At 44.7% G+C, this 19,387-nt stretch overlaps 1 protein-coding gene across 1 annotated transcript; it reads right to left on the reverse strand.

Annotated features, from left to right (window-relative positions):
* Positions 1-3,981: 3,981 nt before the first annotated feature.
* LOC130844359 (spermatogenesis-associated protein 31E1-like) lies at positions 3,982-8,193 on the reverse strand. Its single transcript, XM_057720646.1, has one exon. It carries the CDS (start codon positions 8,191-8,193, stop codon positions 3,982-3,984), a length of 4,212 nt encoding a protein of 1,403 aa, XP_057576629.1.
* Positions 8,194-19,387: the final 11,194 nt, after the last annotated feature.

Raw genomic sequence — 19,387 nt, forward strand, 5'->3', positions numbered from 1 at the left:
TTATTAGGATGAGATAAGGCAATTGCGTTTACCTATGAAAGATGCCAGTGTTTCCTAAATCTTCATCTATTTTGTTGGGAGTTACATTATTTTATAGTGCCTCTTACTAGAATTTAGTTTTATCTCGAACACATGGTTTAGAAATATTGGCTTAAACTTCCAAAAAGAGAGTATCATTTTCATGATTGTGAGGTGTTGTGGGTGTGGCTATCTATAGGATAATGATGAGCTATTGTAGTTAGTAAATACTGTTGATTGGCTATCAGAGGGCATCTGTGGCTACTTTCCATAGTTCTGTGATTCGGTAACATAAGAAAATATCACAAAGGGAGCACATTTAAAAAAATTAATAGCTATGATTTTGTAAAATCTTTTACGGCCTGAATATTTTTTTTAATTAAAAAAATGTACCCACAGGGCCCTCACATCAGCTCATTCCTCTCTTTTGAGAGAAAGGACCATGACACTGTCACCAAAGAGTGATCCGAGAGACTTAACCAGACATAATACTTGACACCTGTTCATCATCTAGATTTTACCAAGTAAAGGGCAACAGAATTTTTATGACCAATGGGAAATATGTAGTCTCAACTGAGTGCATGATTTGGAAAGCATTAGGCAGACAGTGAGACCTCTATTATTATTATGATAGAAATGCTGATTAAAGATATACTTTTTTTTAAACAGATGTTAAAATGCCAATTCCCAAGTAATATGAGATAATACATATTTCGAGCACCAATTATGTGACATATGTTCTAAGATTTCAAAATTCTTTTAGGCAGCATTTCCTTTTTGTAGCCCTATAATAAATAAATATGAATTTCCTGAATCTCGGGAAATGTGTATTTCTTAGAATCATATAAAATGTGAATCCTTCTAAATGGTTCAGAAGTTTAAGCTATCACAGATGAACATTAGGACTTTTACATATTCTAGAGACGTGCATACAACCATCTGACTGTACTACCATATTTTAAAAGGAGTAAAATAAACAATATCATTTAACACTAAGCAATAAGTACAAATATGCCAGAGAACATAATAGAGATATTGCCAAAGATCTGTCTCATTCATGAATAAGCTTCATGTGTTTGGTAAGGTGGCTCATTTCATTGAAAAATAAGGCAAACCTCACAGACCTAACACAAGCTATTCTATGGGAAATCTGGTGCCATCTGCTCAGCTAGCAACCAGGCGTCAGATGCCTCTTTGGGGTTGATTTCATCCTGGGTCCTGCTTGCTGTAGGCCTCTCTACATTATGTTTCCAAAGGAAGGAAGTCACTTTGAGTGCAAGAACTTGTCTCCAACAAAACAACCCCTGATGCTATTTCACTGAACAATAACTAAAATAGGACAAAGATTTTCCCTCATTAGTTGCTGGCAGAGTTTTGCTCCTTTTCAAAGTTTGTCATTCTTTCAATGGTAAGAGCTCAAGACAATGAAAATCTGTTAAGAAAAGGATTTTGTGGGTTTTCACAGAAAATCTATAATTTTTTTTTTTTCAGAAGTAATTAAAAACTACACAAGGATTTTCTCTAGGGGGCACTGGTACTTAAGTCCTCCTGCACCTTCAGTTTGCTGTGTGCCTTGGGATCCACTCAGAGAGACTGTCCCAGGCTGGCCGTTCAGCCTCCTGTGAGTGGAGGTGAGGTCACTGTTTGAGGGGTCTCTGTGGTTTTGGTGGAGCACTGGGTGCCTCTGCTTGGACTCTGTGGAACTGTCTATGGGTCTCTAAGATTTCTCAGAGAGGTCTCTGTATAAGGTTCCTGTGGGAGGTCTCTGTGAAATCTGTGCATTATCTCTGAGAGGTCCCTGTGTGGGGTCAGTGTGGGGCTGTGGGAGGTCCCTCTGTGTGGTCAGTGTGGGTGTCTCAGTGGTCATTGTGTGCAATCAGTGGGGAACGGTGGGAGGTCCCTGTGTGGAGTCAGTGTGGGTCCCTGTGTGGGGCTCTTAGTGGGGGACCCTCCACTGCTGGCCTTTCTGCATCTCACAGCAGGAGAAGGCAAAGGGACTTGCCCTTCCTGTTCCTTGCTGTTCTGTCAGTGTCCCATCTGTGTCACTTCCCCTGACAGGTGCCTTGGGGGTCCAGCTCCCCCCATCCCAGCACTCACCTCTTGGTGCCCCTGAGAGGACCCTGCAGCAGCCAGGCTCAGGGTCCCTGCTCTGTGCCACCCTCTCCTGAGCTCCGGAGGATGCTCTGTGTCCTGGGTCCCAGCCCCTCCCAGGGACCCTGGCTGAGCCCCCACTGCTGTGCCCACCCTGCAGGATGGGGCCCAGAGAGAGACCTGGCTCCAGGGAGAAACCACGGCACAAGCAGGCCTGTGCCCACTGCCCCTCACACCCCGTGTCCTGGTCTCACGTGTTGGGGTCCTGACAGGCGTGGGGGCAGGGCCATTCCTGCTGTCACCTGGACCAGGGCCCTCCTGGAGCAGGACTCTCCTCTGTGGGAGGGGCTGACACAGAGCCCCGGGTCACTCTAGACAATTCCTCCTGTGTCCCTGCTTTCCTGTGTGGACGGGGCTCTGGAGGAAAGCTGTCAGCACCCTTATTCCCCACAGGTCACTTCCCGCCCGCTGGGTGACACATTCTGTCTGCTGGCCTCTTTGCTTGCTGGGCTGTGAGGTGAACAAGGATGATAGCAGGTGAGATTTACTACAAGCCCAGCACAGTCCCTGGGCCTGTTAAGTCCCACCTGTCCCCTGGGAGCCTCCCTGGGCCATGTGTGTAGGTAAAGGTCACAGACCAGGAGTCTGTCCTGAGTTCCCAGTCCTGTGACAGCTGATTAAATACATTGTGGAGAAGTGACCCTTCCCTGCTTGGAGGCTCTGCTGCCTCTGGGAGCCTGGCGCTCTGTGGAGGGGCTCCAGGTGGCCTCCATCTGTCTGCGCTCTGGGAGCTGGAGGATTGGGGAGACTCTGGGGTGGGGCCACCATGAGCCACCGGGACCCTAACTTCTTTCCTCTGGGCCTGTAGATGGTGGTGGGACCCCGAGGCTCCTTGGTGACTGCACTGCTCATGGGCACCTCTGCCACTTGCCTCCTTCCCTGCGTCTCACCCTAGGGGCACAGCGTCCCACCCTCAGAGGGTGAGGTAACTGCACACACAGTCACGCCCCTGCTCATTCCCCAGGGAGGAGGTGGGTGCTGTGGGAGGGCTGTCTTCTTCTCTGGAGCAGGGGTGGTCCAGCCCTTGGCAGGCTCCATGCTCCCCACCGCACACCCTCAGAGCTGGGAGGGCGTGGTCCCCATCCTCGCTGCTGCTCCGGAGGGAGAGAAAGGCAGAGGGAGGGTGACGCTCCCAGCCCATCTCAATCCCAGCTCCATGGGGAGAGAAGGGGCTTCCAGGGCAGGTGTCACCTCTCCCCACCAAGACATGGGGGCAAGGTTTCTCCCACCTCTGGACTCAGGGCCTGTACTGTCCCCAAACTCCCCTCCTTATTCTGATATGTGAACTTGTCTCTGACACTTTCTGGAGCCTGAGGGGAATTACAGCTTCTGCGAACCCCTCCCCTACAGCTGCCCAAGTTCCAGGTAGAGGCAGAGCAGGAGAGGATTGAGCCGAATCCTGAGAAGGGAAGGTCTTTAGGTTTAGTTCACCTTGACACGTCCTGAATGCTGTTGCTTGCTTCTGTAGTGCTGGTATTATGTAAACTTAGAGTGCAGTGAGGGGATTGGGGTGAGGGTGAGTATTCCATGCTGGGATCAACCTCCCTCCATGGCCCTGTCCCATCTGGAAGCCAAAGCAGCTCCTGGGCAGACCCTGATCCCTTCCCTTCCCTTCAGCAAGACACAGACAGAGACCACCACCTCTCATGAGAAAAACCATTTATTTTGGGAAACAATAAAAACTGTGGTAGAAAGAAGCCATTAGCACAGAGATGATGTGCTAACATGAGAAACAGCAGGTTTTCTTTGTGTGTACTGAATTTTTTCTTGCACAAAATTTTTCCTACCAGAAAAAGCATGAGGAACATGCTCTCATTGACCAGAAGGAGCACACTTTTGAGGACAGCATGTTGGGCGATGGTGCAGGTGGCTTGAGTCACCTGCCAGCCTTGGTCCATGCTGGCGGGGTCTTACTGGGGACTCCGGCTCCTTGGTTGGGAAGGCCCACTTGTTGCCCCTGTCTCTGGTGTGCCTGCTCGTGTTAAGATAGCTGTGGTCCTTGGGGGTGGCGTGGTTACTGTAGGTTGTATCCTTTGACACTCTTCTCTGTTCTGAAGAGGAGAGAACCCTGTGGTAGTGGGAATGCCCACCTGCTGGGGCCAGGAGCTCTTCTGCATGCTGATTCAACTCTGAGGCACGGATTCCTTGGTGGAGCCCCAATATCTCTATCAGGACCTGTCCAACAGCTTTTCCAATTGCCTGAGGATCAATATCCCCGCTGTCTACAATGAAGTTGGCTTTGACTGGTTCCCGGCACTGAGCAGTGGCTGATGCAGGCTTGGCTTTTTGAAGGGATTCTTCCATTCCTTTGATTTTTTTGTTGGGGCTAAGGCACTGCAGAAATTGCCTCATCCGTTTTCGGAAGTAGCTTCCTGGTAAAAGCTGTCCGTTCCCTGGCGAGAGCTGGAGGTATTTGCTCCTAAGGGACCCTCCTCTTTTCCTGACCCGAGGAGGGCGCCTCATCCCACTGGCTCGAGAAGCCCTTAGTCCTGAAAACCCTTCTCCATGCTCTCCCGGTTTGGGCCTCCAATCATCCTTCCTCTCATCACTTGGGGCAAACATCTCGCTCTGGCTGTTCATTTCTTCATCCTCTTCTGGTTCAAGGCTCTCACAGACCTCCCCCTCATCAGCCGAGGCAAACTGGCCCTTACGTGGGTCCCTAACTTTTGGTTTCCTGGGTGTCTGCTGTCCCTGGTTGCTCCTTGTTTCTTCATCCTCTCCTGGTTGGAGCTTCCTCGCACTCTTCCAATCCCCAGCGGGGGCGAGCACCTTGCTCTGGCTTTTTGTTTCTCCATGCTCTCCTGGTTGGGGCCTCTTAAAACCCCTCCATGTCTCAGTTGGGGCAAACGTGTCATTCTGGCTCTTAAATGGGTCCTTAAGTTTTGGTTTTCTGCATTCCCGCTGCCCCTGGCTGCTCTGTTCACTCATGTTGAGGTCATATGGTACTACCTGGGAATCCCATGTGTCCTCACTAGCATGATCCCCCTGGGAACTGGACAGTGACCTATGACGAGCCAAGATGTCTGCAGCAAGGAGCACATCAGTGTGAGAGTCTTGAAGGAGCACATTGGTGGCAGAGTACTGGAGGATGTTACCAGTAGCATAGTCTTGAAGGAGGATGCCAGTGTGCGAGTCTTGAAGGAACTCATCTTGAGGCTGGTCCTTTGACTCTACCTTGTCTCCGAACTTGAACTTACTAGTCACTTGTGTTTTAAAGCATGGCTCCTTGGGATGTTGGGCAACTAACTTTGTTGGTGGTGACAGGCTTTTCCTAGTGGCTGGAAATCCTGATCTCCTCAGATCCATGTCAGTGGTTTGGGAGTTGGCCAGCACACTGGGCCCCAAGATGACTTCCCAAGCAGGGTCCTCCTCAGCCTCCGGTTTGGCCCTTGAAGACTGAGACTTTAAGTCCATGCCCAGTATTAATGTGTTGTGGTGGGGGTCTTGTGAGACCCAGCCCCAACTCTTTTCCCTTGGTTTATTGCTGGTCATTGCTGAACTTAGACTGGGCTTTAGGCTGCTTTTCTTGGCCTCCAAGACAGTCCCAGTCTCCCAAGTTCTACCCATGAGATTGAGTGTGGGCATCTGATAAGGCAGCCTGCCCTCCTGTGTAGTCAGAGGGGCCTCTGAGGGCCCATACCTGTCACTGGGTGAAGTCCTTCCCAGGGTCCTCTGGATTTCTGTATGCGCAGGTGAAGGAGCAGGGAGCGGACTCACCGGGGTGGGAACTGATGCTTTTGTTACCACTTTCATTACCTGATGGGGCTGAAGTTTTCCCAGGAACTTAGCAAAGTTGGCTTTCGAGTGGGCCCCAGATTTCCGGGTGGCTGAGGGGGAAAAGGTGGACTTTGGAAGGGGTGAGGGTTGAGGCTCACATGGCTTGAGATTCATGGGCTCAAAGGCCTGGTTGGCTAAGTCCCACCTGTGCTTCACCCGAAACCTTATAATATGTGCTTCCAGCATCTGTTGAATGCTTCGACTGAGGAAGGAAAGCTCACGGGAGGTGTTTACCCAGGGTTTCCAGCACTTCAAGGATGCTAGATTTCTAATTTCCTCATGAGGGTGGGACTTAGAAAAAGCATGGTTGGCAGCAAGCCAGGATCGACGGACCGTCACAGGGATAAAACCCTGATTAACCTGCCTCAACTTTTTGCTCAAATGGGCCTTCAAGATTTTTTCTAGGTGTTTCTTATCTGGAACACTGGGTAAGCCATTTCCAGAGTCACTCTTGGAGGGCCTCATCAAGTATCTTTCTAACTCCTTTTCAGAGTTCATTTGCAGAAACTTCACTGGGAAGCTGGCCCTGGAGGGATCTTTCGAGATCCTCCTCAGGCATGGCCTTAGACCCCTGCTGACATCCTTGCTTGGTTGGAACTCCATTTGACTCTTCCTATGGGATCTCCTAAGGCACCTGGACCTTATCTTCTGGGAGTCCAGGCTCCTTTTGCCTGTAAAATCAGAGGGCTGCCAGGGTCCTTGCTTGCCCTGTGCCTGATAAGTCCCTACATATTGGCACTGAGATGAACTCAATTCCAGAGACAGGTGGATGTTGCAGGGCAGGCCTCTCTTGGGTTGATCTTTGACAAGCCTCTTTTGAAGATGTTGTTTCTGGAGATCAGGGCTGATTAAGTCCCCATGATGAATAGAAACTGACATTTGGGCCTGGGAGCCCCCTCTGTCCTGTGGAAGGTTGGGACGGAGTTGGCTAAAACCTTCCTGAGATCTTTTGACCACAGAGGGTAAAGGCGTCCCGCTTTTCAGTTGCTTCTTCAACAAGAGATGTTCCAGATGTTGAGTTTCAGTTGGGGTAAAATATGATGGCTCATTCTGAAATGTAGGACAATATAGTCCACAGGTGTTCATCTGGGGTGGAGAATAAGGTGGTCCAAATAGGAGAGGAGATGGGAGGTAGGGCTGGGCCTGGATCTGAGCTGGAGGTGGGGGCTGGTACTGAGGTACGTTTTGTGTGAAAGACTGGGGTTGGGCCCCCGGGCAGGGCAAGAGTGGGGCCTGGGAAAGACCTAAAAGTGTTCTAGGTTGAATGGAAACTGGAAAGCCATTAGAAATTCCATTGAATAAAACAAAGGGTGCCTGTTGTTGAGAAGAGCTTCTAGAGACAAAGGTAGTAGCCACCAGAGACTCGCTGTGCAGAGAGGGGAGACCCCAGAAGAGCTGGCTATATTTCTGTTCTAAGTGGTCCCTCAAGATCTTGGGATGTAAGAGATGCTGAGGACTGGGTAGCTGCTCTGGTTTATCTTTCATGTCCCAGAAAGATTGAGGGGTTATGGTGTCCTGCTCAGCATCCAGTGATTTCCACATATTCCCTAAAGAGTTCAGGTGGTAGTCTGAGCTCATTTGTTCTGAGAATGACCCATCCTTTTCATTCGCCTTACAAATCTTTAGTTCTACTCTCTTCATGATTAGAATCTCCAGCAGCTTCTGGACATCGGGGCTGACAAATGAGGGGTTACCAGTCTCTATCTGCTTATCTGTAGGGCCTCCCCAAAATGGGGCCTCTGGTGGGTGGTGGGACAGGTGTTCTTGCTGGGACTCGCTCTGTGATGTGGTGGGGAAGAACAAGGCCTTGGTAGTCTGCCACCAGCAGGACAAGAATGAAATTGTATAGCTTGCGAGGCCAAGACTCAAGATGCCTGGGATGGTAGATGCCGTAAGAGAGTTACCAGGAGGTGAGCTCTTTGCAACAGTGCCAAGGGGAATTCTCTTCAAGTTGGATTGGTCTTGGGGTTCTGTTGACAGGGTGGAGGTCAGAGGTAGAGGGCCCTGTGTCAGAGGAGCCAGGGCAGCAGAGTGGCACATGGTGGGAATAGCCTCTTCTGCAGGCTCCCCACATGGCTGGTGGGCTCCAGCAGGCTCTGCTTTGCACATCTCGCCAGTGGGGTCTTGACAGGAGATCCGATGAAAGCCGCCCTTGTCCGGGAGCCTCCCCAGGTGGCTGCAGGAGACACGAGGCACAAGCTGCAGCCAGGAGCCGCCAGGGCCAGGAGGGCTGGGCAGGCCAGGCATGAGTGCGCACCTGCAGCCCGTGGCCCCACGCGGCCCCCATGCTGACATCACAGTGCTCCTGCGGTCCCTCAGTCTGGGGCTTTAGCCATACCCGCCCCCAGGGCTCCCCCTCCCAGCTCAGCCCAGGCTGCCTGCGGCCCTGGGTCACACCATAGGCTCTGGGAGGAAGAAGAACCCAGGAGAGGAGGGGAAGATTCTTTACCTTTGCAGAAGTGACATCAGGTGCCAAACCTCTTCCAGCTCCTCCAGGCACTCTCTGCAAGCTGGAAATCAGCAGACAGGGTCATGGTGGTGAAGGAAGGGACCTAGGGGTCTTACAGGAGGCTGAGTGCAGTGTCCCTTTAAGGGGACACCCTTGAGAGACTGGAGCCCAAGCACCAGTGTCCAAGGCCACATGATCCCTGGCAGTGATGGTGAAGCTCATGAAAGGGTTTATCATTTACAAAGTGCTTCCATGTCCATTACCCCTTGCTGCCCTCACATCCTCCCTGTGGGGGAGAATAGGTAAGGGTCACCTCACAGAGGAAACTCAGCAAAGTTAAACAACTTGTCCACGGTTGGACCTGGGGGTCCCACCTCCCAATCCAGGTGCTAATGGTCCAGTGCAGCCCACACTACCCTATCTGGCCACACCCTTTACCAGGCCCCTCATGGCTTCATTCTGCACACGGAATCTGGGAAATATCTGGGTTCTGCTCTCCTTCCCAGGAGCCTATCTGAGGGTTCTGTTTCCTGTGGGACAGGCCCTGCCACAGGCATCCTCGGAGCCCGTGGAGCTGGGCCCTCAGGACTGGGAGAGATGGCGGCTAGTGCTCGGGGCACACAGAACTGAAGGGAAGAACTTACCTTTCAAAGCTGCATTCTTCTTTCTACTCCTGCTTCTCCCCCTTGGCTCCATTTGACGCTGAGAGACAGGAAAAAAGAGGACCTGGGACCCTATTCTCATTCTCCCCTCTCTAGACAAGCATCAGACTCTCAGTGTCTATACAGAATATGACTTTCTACTTTTAACTAACAGAGCTCTGTGGTTTTTCTTTCCTTTCACTCATTTTTAAAGTGGATAAAAAATTTTTCTGTTTTCTTTCTTTGAAGAACATAAAGAAGGATTTTCAATGTGAGATTCACCCTGCATTTCTTTCCTCACTGTTCCTCTGCTCAAGAAACATGCACATTTTCAGACCTATGGGTTCATCTGAGCTCCATCAGGTAGTTTTCTGCTTCTGGAGGCCAGGGCCCCACTCCAGCCCCCACACGAGGCTCTCAGGGCCTCAGCACTGCCAGCAGATCAGCCATTGTCTGAGACACCTGTTCACGGCTGGTGAACCAGTGCTCAGGGGCCTGTCCTCTGGCTGAGATTGAGCTCCGTATCCAGTCCTTGGCCTCTGGTCACTGTGTTTGAGACTGGCCCTGGAGCCCTCTGCCACACCGGGACAACTGGTCTGAGATCTTTGGATAGAAATCCTAGTGTTGACTCTATCCCCTGCCCAGGCTGGCTTGTCCCCAAAGGGAAGATGTTCTATTCTTTCTTGAGAATAGATGTCCTATTCTTTCCCATCTCAGGAGTCTCTCTAGTTGATTCAGAAAAGTGGAAATGATAATAGAAAAGAAGAGAGAATACTGTGCTTGTGGGTCTGGGCCAAGGGTACCTTACCTTCCTGATGTTTCCATGTTTCCTAGGAGGTGGTAAGGAAGGATTATTCTGGAGGTAAAGAAATAACAAGAAAAAGAGTCCCAGTCCACAGAGAAAGATGGGGATGGTATCAATAGCCCAGGAAGTGGAACTGGAGTCTAGCCAAATGTCAAAAGTTCTTTTCAAAGAAAAGAGAGGATTCTCCATCATTTGAATCACACTGTTGCCCTCAGTCAACTGAGCACAGGGTGTGTTCTTGGGGACTTAAGTCCTGGGCCCACATCATAGACCTGTGGTCTGGTCACAAAGGGCTCCTGGGTGGGGGAGGGGACAGGAGAGGAGAAGGCTGGCCCCAGCCCCTCCCCCATCATCCAGCCCTCACAGCTCTATCCCTCTACCCTCATGGGCCTTATAGACCTTGGTCAAATTTCTATATATTCCACCTGGAAATCAGATATTTCCTCAGATCACTTGGAGATCTTGGCTTGAATCCACCAATTTCATAGCCTTTGAAACTCTGAAATTCTCCCTAGATTTTGTCTGTTTCTCAACAATTTATACTCCTAGAATCTCCTCAGTCTACAATTCGCTTTTTTCATCTCACATATTAACATTTAATTTGCTATCATATTAATACTTTCTCAGCAAATTTCAATTATACAATATAGTATGCGCAACTCTAGTCACCCTGTTGTACATTAGCTCCTGAGAGCTTCGTTTCGTTGACCCTGTTACCAGCCTCTCCTTACTTTCCCCAGCCCCAGCCCCTGGCAACCACTTCTCTCTTTCTACAAGTTTGATTGTTTTCTTCGTAGATTCTGCATATAACTGATAACAGGCAGTATTTGCCTTATTCTGTCTTGGCTTTCATTTACCATGACATCCTCTAGATTCATCTACATTGTTTCAAATATTAACATCATTTTCCTCATATAACAAGTTTTTTACTTTCATCAGCCCAGAAATAGAACTTTGTAAAAATACTGATTTCATTTTGAGTATTTAAGTTGTTATAGTTTCCATCCAGCTTTGCTAGCTTCACTCAGAATAATTGACACAAAAATTCAAACTCATGATTTATCATTTAAAATTTACAAATGTAAGCATAATAAAAAGATAAATAATTCAACCTCTAAGTGATATGTTTTGTGTTAGTAGCATTTTATACCTCTGAAGTTAGAAAAGCTTCACAAAGATTGCACACACACACACACGCGCACACACACACATTTTGACAGACCAATGGAGTATTTTCAAATCCAAAAATTGAACATGTCCTCATTTTCTTTAAGTCTTTTGTATATTGTCTTGACCACATTTCTTCTTACTCAGCCCAAAATAGACAGTCTCCATTCTCCAGAGTTTAGAAACATGTGTGGAACATCCAGAAATCAGGATTGGGTTAGGTGAGCTTAACTTCTAATCTTTAGAGTGGACATTGGGACTGGAAGACCAAGGCCTGGCTTAAAGTCATCTTCAGTAGCCTTTTCTGATATCTCTAATGTGTTCTACGCATATTCTCTTTTTCAGAATACACCTTGCCTTCCCCCTCCTATCCTCTCCAGACCTTGGCTCTTCGAGTCTTGCTTGTACCTTTTAGAGAGGGCACTTATGGGAAATCCTCTGTCACATCATTGGACATCCTTTTTGGCAGGGGGAATTGGGTATTCACTTAGGGATTGCACTTTTTAATCACCACCTGGTTAATTTTTCTTAATACATGAAATATTTATTTGGCTATACTGTCATGAATGTACGTGTTCAAGAAACACATCTTTGGCATCTACTGTTGCTTTTATTACAGTCTCTTCACCCTTTATGATATTGTCAATGGGGCATGACAGTCCACAATGTGAACAACTAGGGTACCTGAGGAGCATGGAGGGTCCTAATCTGGACAACTAGAATCAGTGGAGATCATGGTGGGTCCTGATTTCTGCTTCATTTGCAGGGGGACTTATGATTGAGATGTAAGTCTCATTTTGACCTAGAAAATCAGGCTTGGGCATGCAAGGCTCACCTTCCAATATGATTCTGTGAAATAATGGAACATATATATTTGTCTCTGCTTCCAGTGCCTAGCACAGAGCTCCTGAAGCTCTTGTGATTTCCTAGGTGATAGGAATGTCTTTTTTTTAAATTAATTTTTGTTGGATTATAGTTGATTTGCAATGTTGTGCTAGTTTCCGCTGTACAGCAAAGTGAATCAGTTATACATATACATATAAACTGTCCAAATCCTGTCCTTTAGGGATTTTTATGGAAACTTCCTCATGCAGGCATGATCAGTCATTAATTCCATTTTCAGCCCCTCTCCATTCTCAAGAGAATGGTGGTGTGGGGCTAAAAATGTCAAGCCAGCCTGCATCATGGCATGGTCTTTCTGGTGACCAGGCCTCACCCGAGAGCCCTCCCGGAGCCCACCCAGAGTCACCTCGTGAGAACAAAATGAAACCAAGCCCAAGCTCACTCTGCTCGCTGCATGATAGGCCAATAAATCGGGAGATGAGTTGTTGGAGCAAGCAATAATGACTTTAATGAGAAAGCTAAGAGAACAAGAAGATGGGAGACTGGTGTCTCAAAGAACCATCTTCCTTCAGTCTGAATTTGGGCTCCTTTAAGTGGGGGGGTGGGGGTGGGGCAATGTGATGCTAACCAGCGGCTGAGTGGGACTGCTCACAGCCACTCGCTGACAGCCACGTGCCTGCCCCAACCCTATTATGGAAAGACACTTTTATATAAAATAGGTAACTAATAAGGACCTACTGTACAGCACAGGAAACTTACATATATGTGTCTCTTCATCTGGATGTTCACCTATATCTTTTATCATATCCTTCAATAAACTGGTACATATAAGCAAGTATTTCCCTGAATTCTGTGAGCCAGTTTAGGAAATTAATGAAACCCGAGGATGGGGTCTTGGGCATCATTTCCTGAGTACAAATTATTGATTCCCTGAACCCTTTGGTATATATGAGTGCTTAGACATTCAGCTTTGTAGTTATTGGACAATTACACATACACACACTTATAGATTATGGAAAGATAATCTTTTACTTGATAAAAAGATAATCTTGATTATACCAAAAGAGGTCTTGTATAAGTTCTTATTACCCTGGCCCGGTGTATTTGTTTCCAATTTATGCAGATTTTGATCACAGAATAATTTGTTGAACAGTTAACTCTCTTAGTAGTCACCAAAATCATGTCTAATGTCTTCTTCAACAGATAAGACAACTTTACACTTAAACAAAAAAGGTCTTTTTCTGGAGTTGGGCCTAAAATTCAAGTCTGCTACTTTATTGCCTCATATCATCAAATGATGTAGGGACAAATTAAGAAATATATAGAAGAATATCAAAGGTGGTGGGCATACTGTGAAGTTATTTTATTTACTTTGTATTTAAAAGCACATAACACTTGTGAAGTATCAGGTATGGTTCCATTTAAAAAACTGACCATTTAACAGTTTAATAGCTCATATGTGGCATGAATAACGTATATCTGTGGGATTTCACACAAAAAAATAGCATCGCAAGCATGTCTGAAAATAGAATTACTCCTAGCAATTAGTCAAACCATAACTCTGCAGTTTGTCAAGGTGTTCTTACTATCAAATTTCCAGTGTATCACTTTTCACCAAAACAGTTTATGGCCTCACCACTTCTGATGTTATGCATTTCAACCTTACTTTGCTGTTTTGATCAAGGTTTTCCTTCTTTCTGTGCTTTTACAACAGTATTGTAACATCTTAAGCATGATTCAAAGTGTAGTTCTGTAAAAACTTCTTTTAAGAGACTTTTAGAGAATCTTGCAAAGTAAATTTCTCTATAAGTATCATTCTACTTCTGTCAAACCACTTAGCATTTGCTTGATAGCAGAATCATCTATGGATATGTCTGACTTTTCTCCTAGACAGCAAATTTCTGGAAAGCAGGAACTGTTTTGGGCAGATTCAGACAATATGGAGAAACCCTGAGATTCTGTGGGCCCAGGCATCCCTCTTCCAGGCAAAGCCTGGGTAGGGTTTGAGCTAGGTGACTTGCCCAAGGTCATATGTCTAGTCTGTGGCAGAGATAGACCTATCACACAGTCCCTTGACTCTTAGTCCTGTGTTCTTTATACCACACAGCTCAAGCCAATTATGACCTGATTGTCCTTGTATAATGAAGGTGTCCTTCCAATAAGCCAATAAGTAGATACCGGGCACTAAAATATGCCTAGCATAGCAGCATGGGACTAAGGAGGAAATAAAAGAAAACTAATACGAACCATCATGTATTTATTATAATGACACCAAATAGAATTTTTTAACCTTCATCCTTATAATAAACTCCCAGTTTGGAGAAATAGTGCACTACCTTTGCTCTTTTATTACGCACTGCAAATGATGTGCATGGTCGCTGGATCTGAAGACCATGGATGTGTTCACTTTAGTATTACACATCTTCTCATCTTCACTGTGCTATATTTCGCTTATGCTTTGTTTATGAATTATGCATCTATGTTTATGATGGAGATTGTGGCTTTTCCTGAAATGAAGGGTTCCTGGTCTTATTAACAGCTATGCCATGATCTCCACCATAGTCTTCCAGCTTGCCCTTTTCTTTGGTCTCAGCATTCTCTGCTGTGACATACACTGCTAATGTCTGGATTGTAGCTCACATAAATCCCAGCAAGGTGGAAGGAATGAAAGAGGATGAAAGATACCTACCACTGCTACAAATTAAGAAATGACAATTCTTGGGGAAATGGGAATGGACACAAAAACCATGAAAGAGAGTTTATTTCATGAAGACAAGGTTGTTTTCACATTCAAAAAAGTCAATCATTATTACACGTCATGTTAATAAAGGGGGAATGTCCAATGATTACCTTAGTAGATGCAGAAAAAGAATTTGGTATAACCCAATATCTTAAATGACATATTTCTATTGCATCATATTCTTGACAATCCTAATTTTGTTTCTTGTATTTAACAAACTCTAAAACCTAGTCCTGCTTAGTACTTGTTCTAGGCTTACGAAGCCTTAGGGTATGTGTTTAAAATGTAAATCAATAAGAAAATTCTTCCAGAAGACCTACTCCAACTAGAATAGTGTGTATAGTAGAGAGGAAACCTGGTATTAAATAAAGACCCCTCCCCTAAAAAAATTAATCACTGAATTATTTCGCTGATGTGTGATGATTTCTGTCTCCATAATGAAAAAAGCCCTAAGTATAGGAAATGCCTGCTGTTTAATTATTAAGGTGAATTTTGGAAAGATTCCCTTTCTCTCCTATTGAATCATTACTTATTTCAGTAGAATCTGAAGAAGCAATAAGAAAGTCATTAATATACAATACATTTTATTACTTCTTTTTTCAATTCTAGTGATTCTGGAGTCATCATTTAATGTTGTGTTAATAGTCAATTGAGAAACTTAAGTTTTCTGTTTTTTGACAAATAATTTGAGTCCTCAACAACCAAAAGTTTTTTTTTTTTTAATTAATTCAAGTGGTCTACAGATTATCCAGTTCATTTAGATAATACCCTCCATAGGTACGGATCTCTTTCTAATTAATGTTCTCTGGAGAGGAGGATGAAAACAGCATTTTACAATTTAAATGTCATTGGTCTCTTTTCAGAATACATTTTCATAGTGTTTTATCATATAAGATGGTACATTTACATACTACTTCCTCAGCATCTGTCAAGTATATTAGGTAACGGATTTTTCCTCAAGTAATTGCTCAAATCTATAATATGGTATTAGGTCTACTTTCTCTGACTTGTTTTGACCTTTAAACCTCTCTGAGTCCTAAATGCATGTTGCATTTCTTTCTAAGATCCTGGGAGGTGTGGCCATTTGAAAAGCCTTCATTTTTTATCGCCATTGATATTTACTGTTATACCTGTCTGTGAGGGCTGATTGATGGGGGTGTTACATGAACATTCCCCCTGCTTGTTTTCTATGCTTTATGGGAGTAATGTGAGCTGTCTGTTTTAGATAATTTACTATGTTCTCCACTGTGGACAAAGCAGGGAGTGAGCATATTGCTGTAAGGGGAAAAAGCATGATTGATAAGATGGGTGTAAAACAAGCCAAGAGTCGTGGGCCTCATGTGTGTAATAGGTTCTGTCAAGTGAGGGACAAATGGAAGTGATGCAAAGAGAGAATGGAAATGAAACTAAGAAACAACATCTCTATTTTTATTTTCTTTAATGTTACCAGCATGGATCAAAAGGCTTCAAAGCACATAAAACTAATGAGTCAAAAATTATATTGTAATTACACATTCATTATTTTCATGAGTTCTTGAATCATGTTTTTACCAGGTATTTTTCTGAGACATTTTTCTGAATAAATGGAAAGGTGTTCCTGGCAGATATCAACATTTTACAATTGACTTCAGAGATGTAGAGAGCTGGAAAGAGTGTTGTTGGAAATTAATGACTTTTTTCAAACCCTTAATGAAACTGAGGTTACAGGACAAACAACCAACAGGAACTCGAGAGAGTGACAGGCACCCGCGGGGAGAAACAGCAACTTGACATTCATTTACTTAAACAGACACAGAATGAATGAATTATAAGCCCAAACAAAGATTAAACTAGACAAATTGAGCAACAAAACAACCAACCAAATACCGGATTGTAAGCCAAAGAAGAAAATAAATGTCCATGAGTCCATATTTATATAAACTGTTGACCAGAAAAATAAACTACAGAAAAATTGCAAATAATATATAATGATATATAGATATTTCTGCCTCCAAGAGGTGGAGTTTTATTTCCCTCTCCTTGAGCATGTATTGGGTTTAGTGTTTGGTTTCTAGCTAATTAGAGATTTGAGAGAGAAAAAGAGTAACTTTACAGTGGATAAACCTGGCAGGTACCACCTAAGCCAAGTGATCATGATAATATCCTTAATTATTATGTTATGTTATCATGTATTGTTTGATATGATGCATGAAAAAAGCACTCACCTCTATACTATACTTCCCCCAAACCCATAACCTGAGTCTAATCATGAGAAAATATCAGAAAAAAACAAAATGAGAGATCTTCAAAACCAAAAAAGTCATGGAAAACAAACAAACAAGAGACTGAGAAGCTATCACAGATTGAGGATGACTAGGAAGATAGAGGACTAAATGCAATATGTTATTTTTGTATGGGTCTGGAAAAGGCAAAGGACGTTAATGAAAAAAACTTGTGAAATTAGAATGAAGTCTTCAGTTTAGTTTATAGTGTAGTACCAATGTTAATTTCTTAGTATTAGCAGATGTACTATGGTTATATAAGATGTTAACATTAGGAGCAGCAATTTCCAGAAGTCATCACTCCTATCCTTACAGTAAGAAAAATCTGGAAAAACTGGGAATCAACAATTTTTCTTTGACTCATCGAAGAAATAATTTGCAAGTCTAATTGTCACCCTGACATTTGGAGAGACAGGCACATCCCAGAGCGGTACAGGAGCCAGGATCTGCTTACTTGCAGCAGGAGCCTTAGACCAGCAGGATGACTTAAGTGGTAATTTTGACAAACTGCTGGAAGCCAAGTGTGAGTAGATGAGAGGGAAAAAATCTTGGGGGACATAGTCTTGGGGGCTTTCCCTCCCAGAACCCCTGCATGTTCTCATGGTAAGGATGAAGAAAGGTGCCCTGGTGGCTCTGGAGTGGGTAGGGGAGAGGGGGTGGCAGTGGGGGGGTGGGGGTGGGGTGGTATGAACTGTTTTGAAACATGCCCAGAGCTTTCTATGTAGCAGAAGCTTACTCTCTGGAGAAAGGGTATGGCCAGAGAGCAATTCTGAAATCTCACTCCAGCTAGAGGAAATAGATTCTCCCCCAGTTCAGTCTTCGGCATCCTTCCTGTCTCCTGTGACGGGGGTGGGGGTGGGGACTTATCAACAGGGGATAGAGTTTCAAGGAAATAGATTGGAAATGCTGCAGCCAAGGGAAGGAGTAGGGGCAGGGGAAAGAGCCATTTCCCTGGGGAGAGTCAGAAACACTTGTGAAGGCCACTGCCTCAGACAGAGGCCCACTAGAGACTGGGATTTACTGAAAGATTATAGAATGTTTTCCCTCCCTCACAGTTCACCATCACACCCTCAAGTCTCCAGACAGTAAGAGTAGATCACAGCCAAAGGAACTGCAAGGCACAGACTCTCTCTGAGGAACAGTACTTAGGGAAGTCCCAATGTCAAGAGGAGACAAGGGACTTCCCTAGTGGTCCAGTGGTTAAGACTCTGTGCTCCCAATTCAGGGGCCCTGGGTTCGATCCCTGGTCAAGGAACCAGATTCCACATGCCACAACTAAGAGCCCGCGTGCCCAAACAAAGACCCGGCACAGCCAAATAAATAAATAAATATCAAAAAAAAAAAAAAAACCGGAGTGACAAAAACAGGGACATTAGAGGAATTTGAAGGCTTTGGCACCTGTTACTATAAACATTAAATACAGAACAACTGACAAAGATCAGGAAATTATATCTACATAAGGAAGGAACTTCAAAGGAGAAATGAATGAAGGTAGAATGAAATCCCTGAGTTTTCTGATTCTTAATCAATCTAAAAAATAATTGTTTTATCAGCCCTGGTGGCCGAATGGCTAAAAAATAACTGTTTTAAGTGAGAGCAACAATGTGTTAAGGAATTATAGCACATGGATAGGTGAAATTAATGCTGGCCATGTCACCAGGATGGGAGAGAGGAACTGGGAGTACTATGTTATAAAGTTCCTGCACCCATGAAGTGGTGTGCTGTTATTTCAAGGTGGGATTACATCATCTTAAAAATGCATGTTGTAAACTCTCAGGCAACTATAAAAAATTTTAAGAAGTATAACTTAACACTTCTGAGGTGATAAAATGGAAATATTTGGGGAAAGTGGGAACTGGGTACAAGGAACAGTCTGTACTATTTTTGCAATTTTGCTGTTATTCTAAAATTATTCCCAAAATAGTGGTTTAAAATGCTCCTTAAGTGTACTTCTTAATTATGAAACTGTCTCAAATAAATTTATGGTGCACCTCTTGCCCTCAGTTCCTAATTTTTGAAAAGTAAAAACTGGAAAAATGAGCACATTTAAGTCAGTTTCTCCACCTCACTCCAGGTGATTTTCTCCACAGTGTCCCTCATTTGGCTACATAGATTTTTCAATTCTTTTTAGGATGCTAATCCAGCTGCCACTATAGCTGTGTATGCCCCATTAATATATTTAACAGAATGTGCTCACATAGATTGCTGGATATATATGCCCTTATTCATGTTTTCAAAGACAAAAATAAAAAAGTAAGAGGACTGATTTTATTAAAGCTTTTACAATGAGAAGATCAGAGTGTCTCGCAGGGTACCTTTTGCCCTAGACATTTTTAGAGAAAGTAGAAAAGTTACAGGTGGCTGATTTACAGTTGGGATTATTTTGCAATTAGGTGAAGTCTCAGTCAGTTAGATTAACAGGAAGCTTCATCTCTGTGTCTGGCTAGTTTTAGAAGGACAAAGAGTTTTGAGCTCAGCTAATCATTCATGAAACAAAGAAAGGGAAGTTGAGAGGTCAGGGCCTGCTTTGATTAG

Source organism: Hippopotamus amphibius, chromosome 2, assembly GCF_030028045.1.
Source record: "Hippopotamus amphibius kiboko isolate mHipAmp2 chromosome 2, mHipAmp2.hap2, whole genome shotgun sequence".
Taxonomy (NCBI): domain Eukaryota; kingdom Metazoa; phylum Chordata; class Mammalia; order Artiodactyla; family Hippopotamidae; genus Hippopotamus; species Hippopotamus amphibius.

Excerpts from the sequence above, each read along its gene's own strand:
- LOC130844359 (XM_057720646.1), bottom strand. The coding sequence starts at position 8,193 with ATGCCTGGCCTGCCCAGCCCTCCTGGCCCTGGCGGCTCCTGGCTGCAG.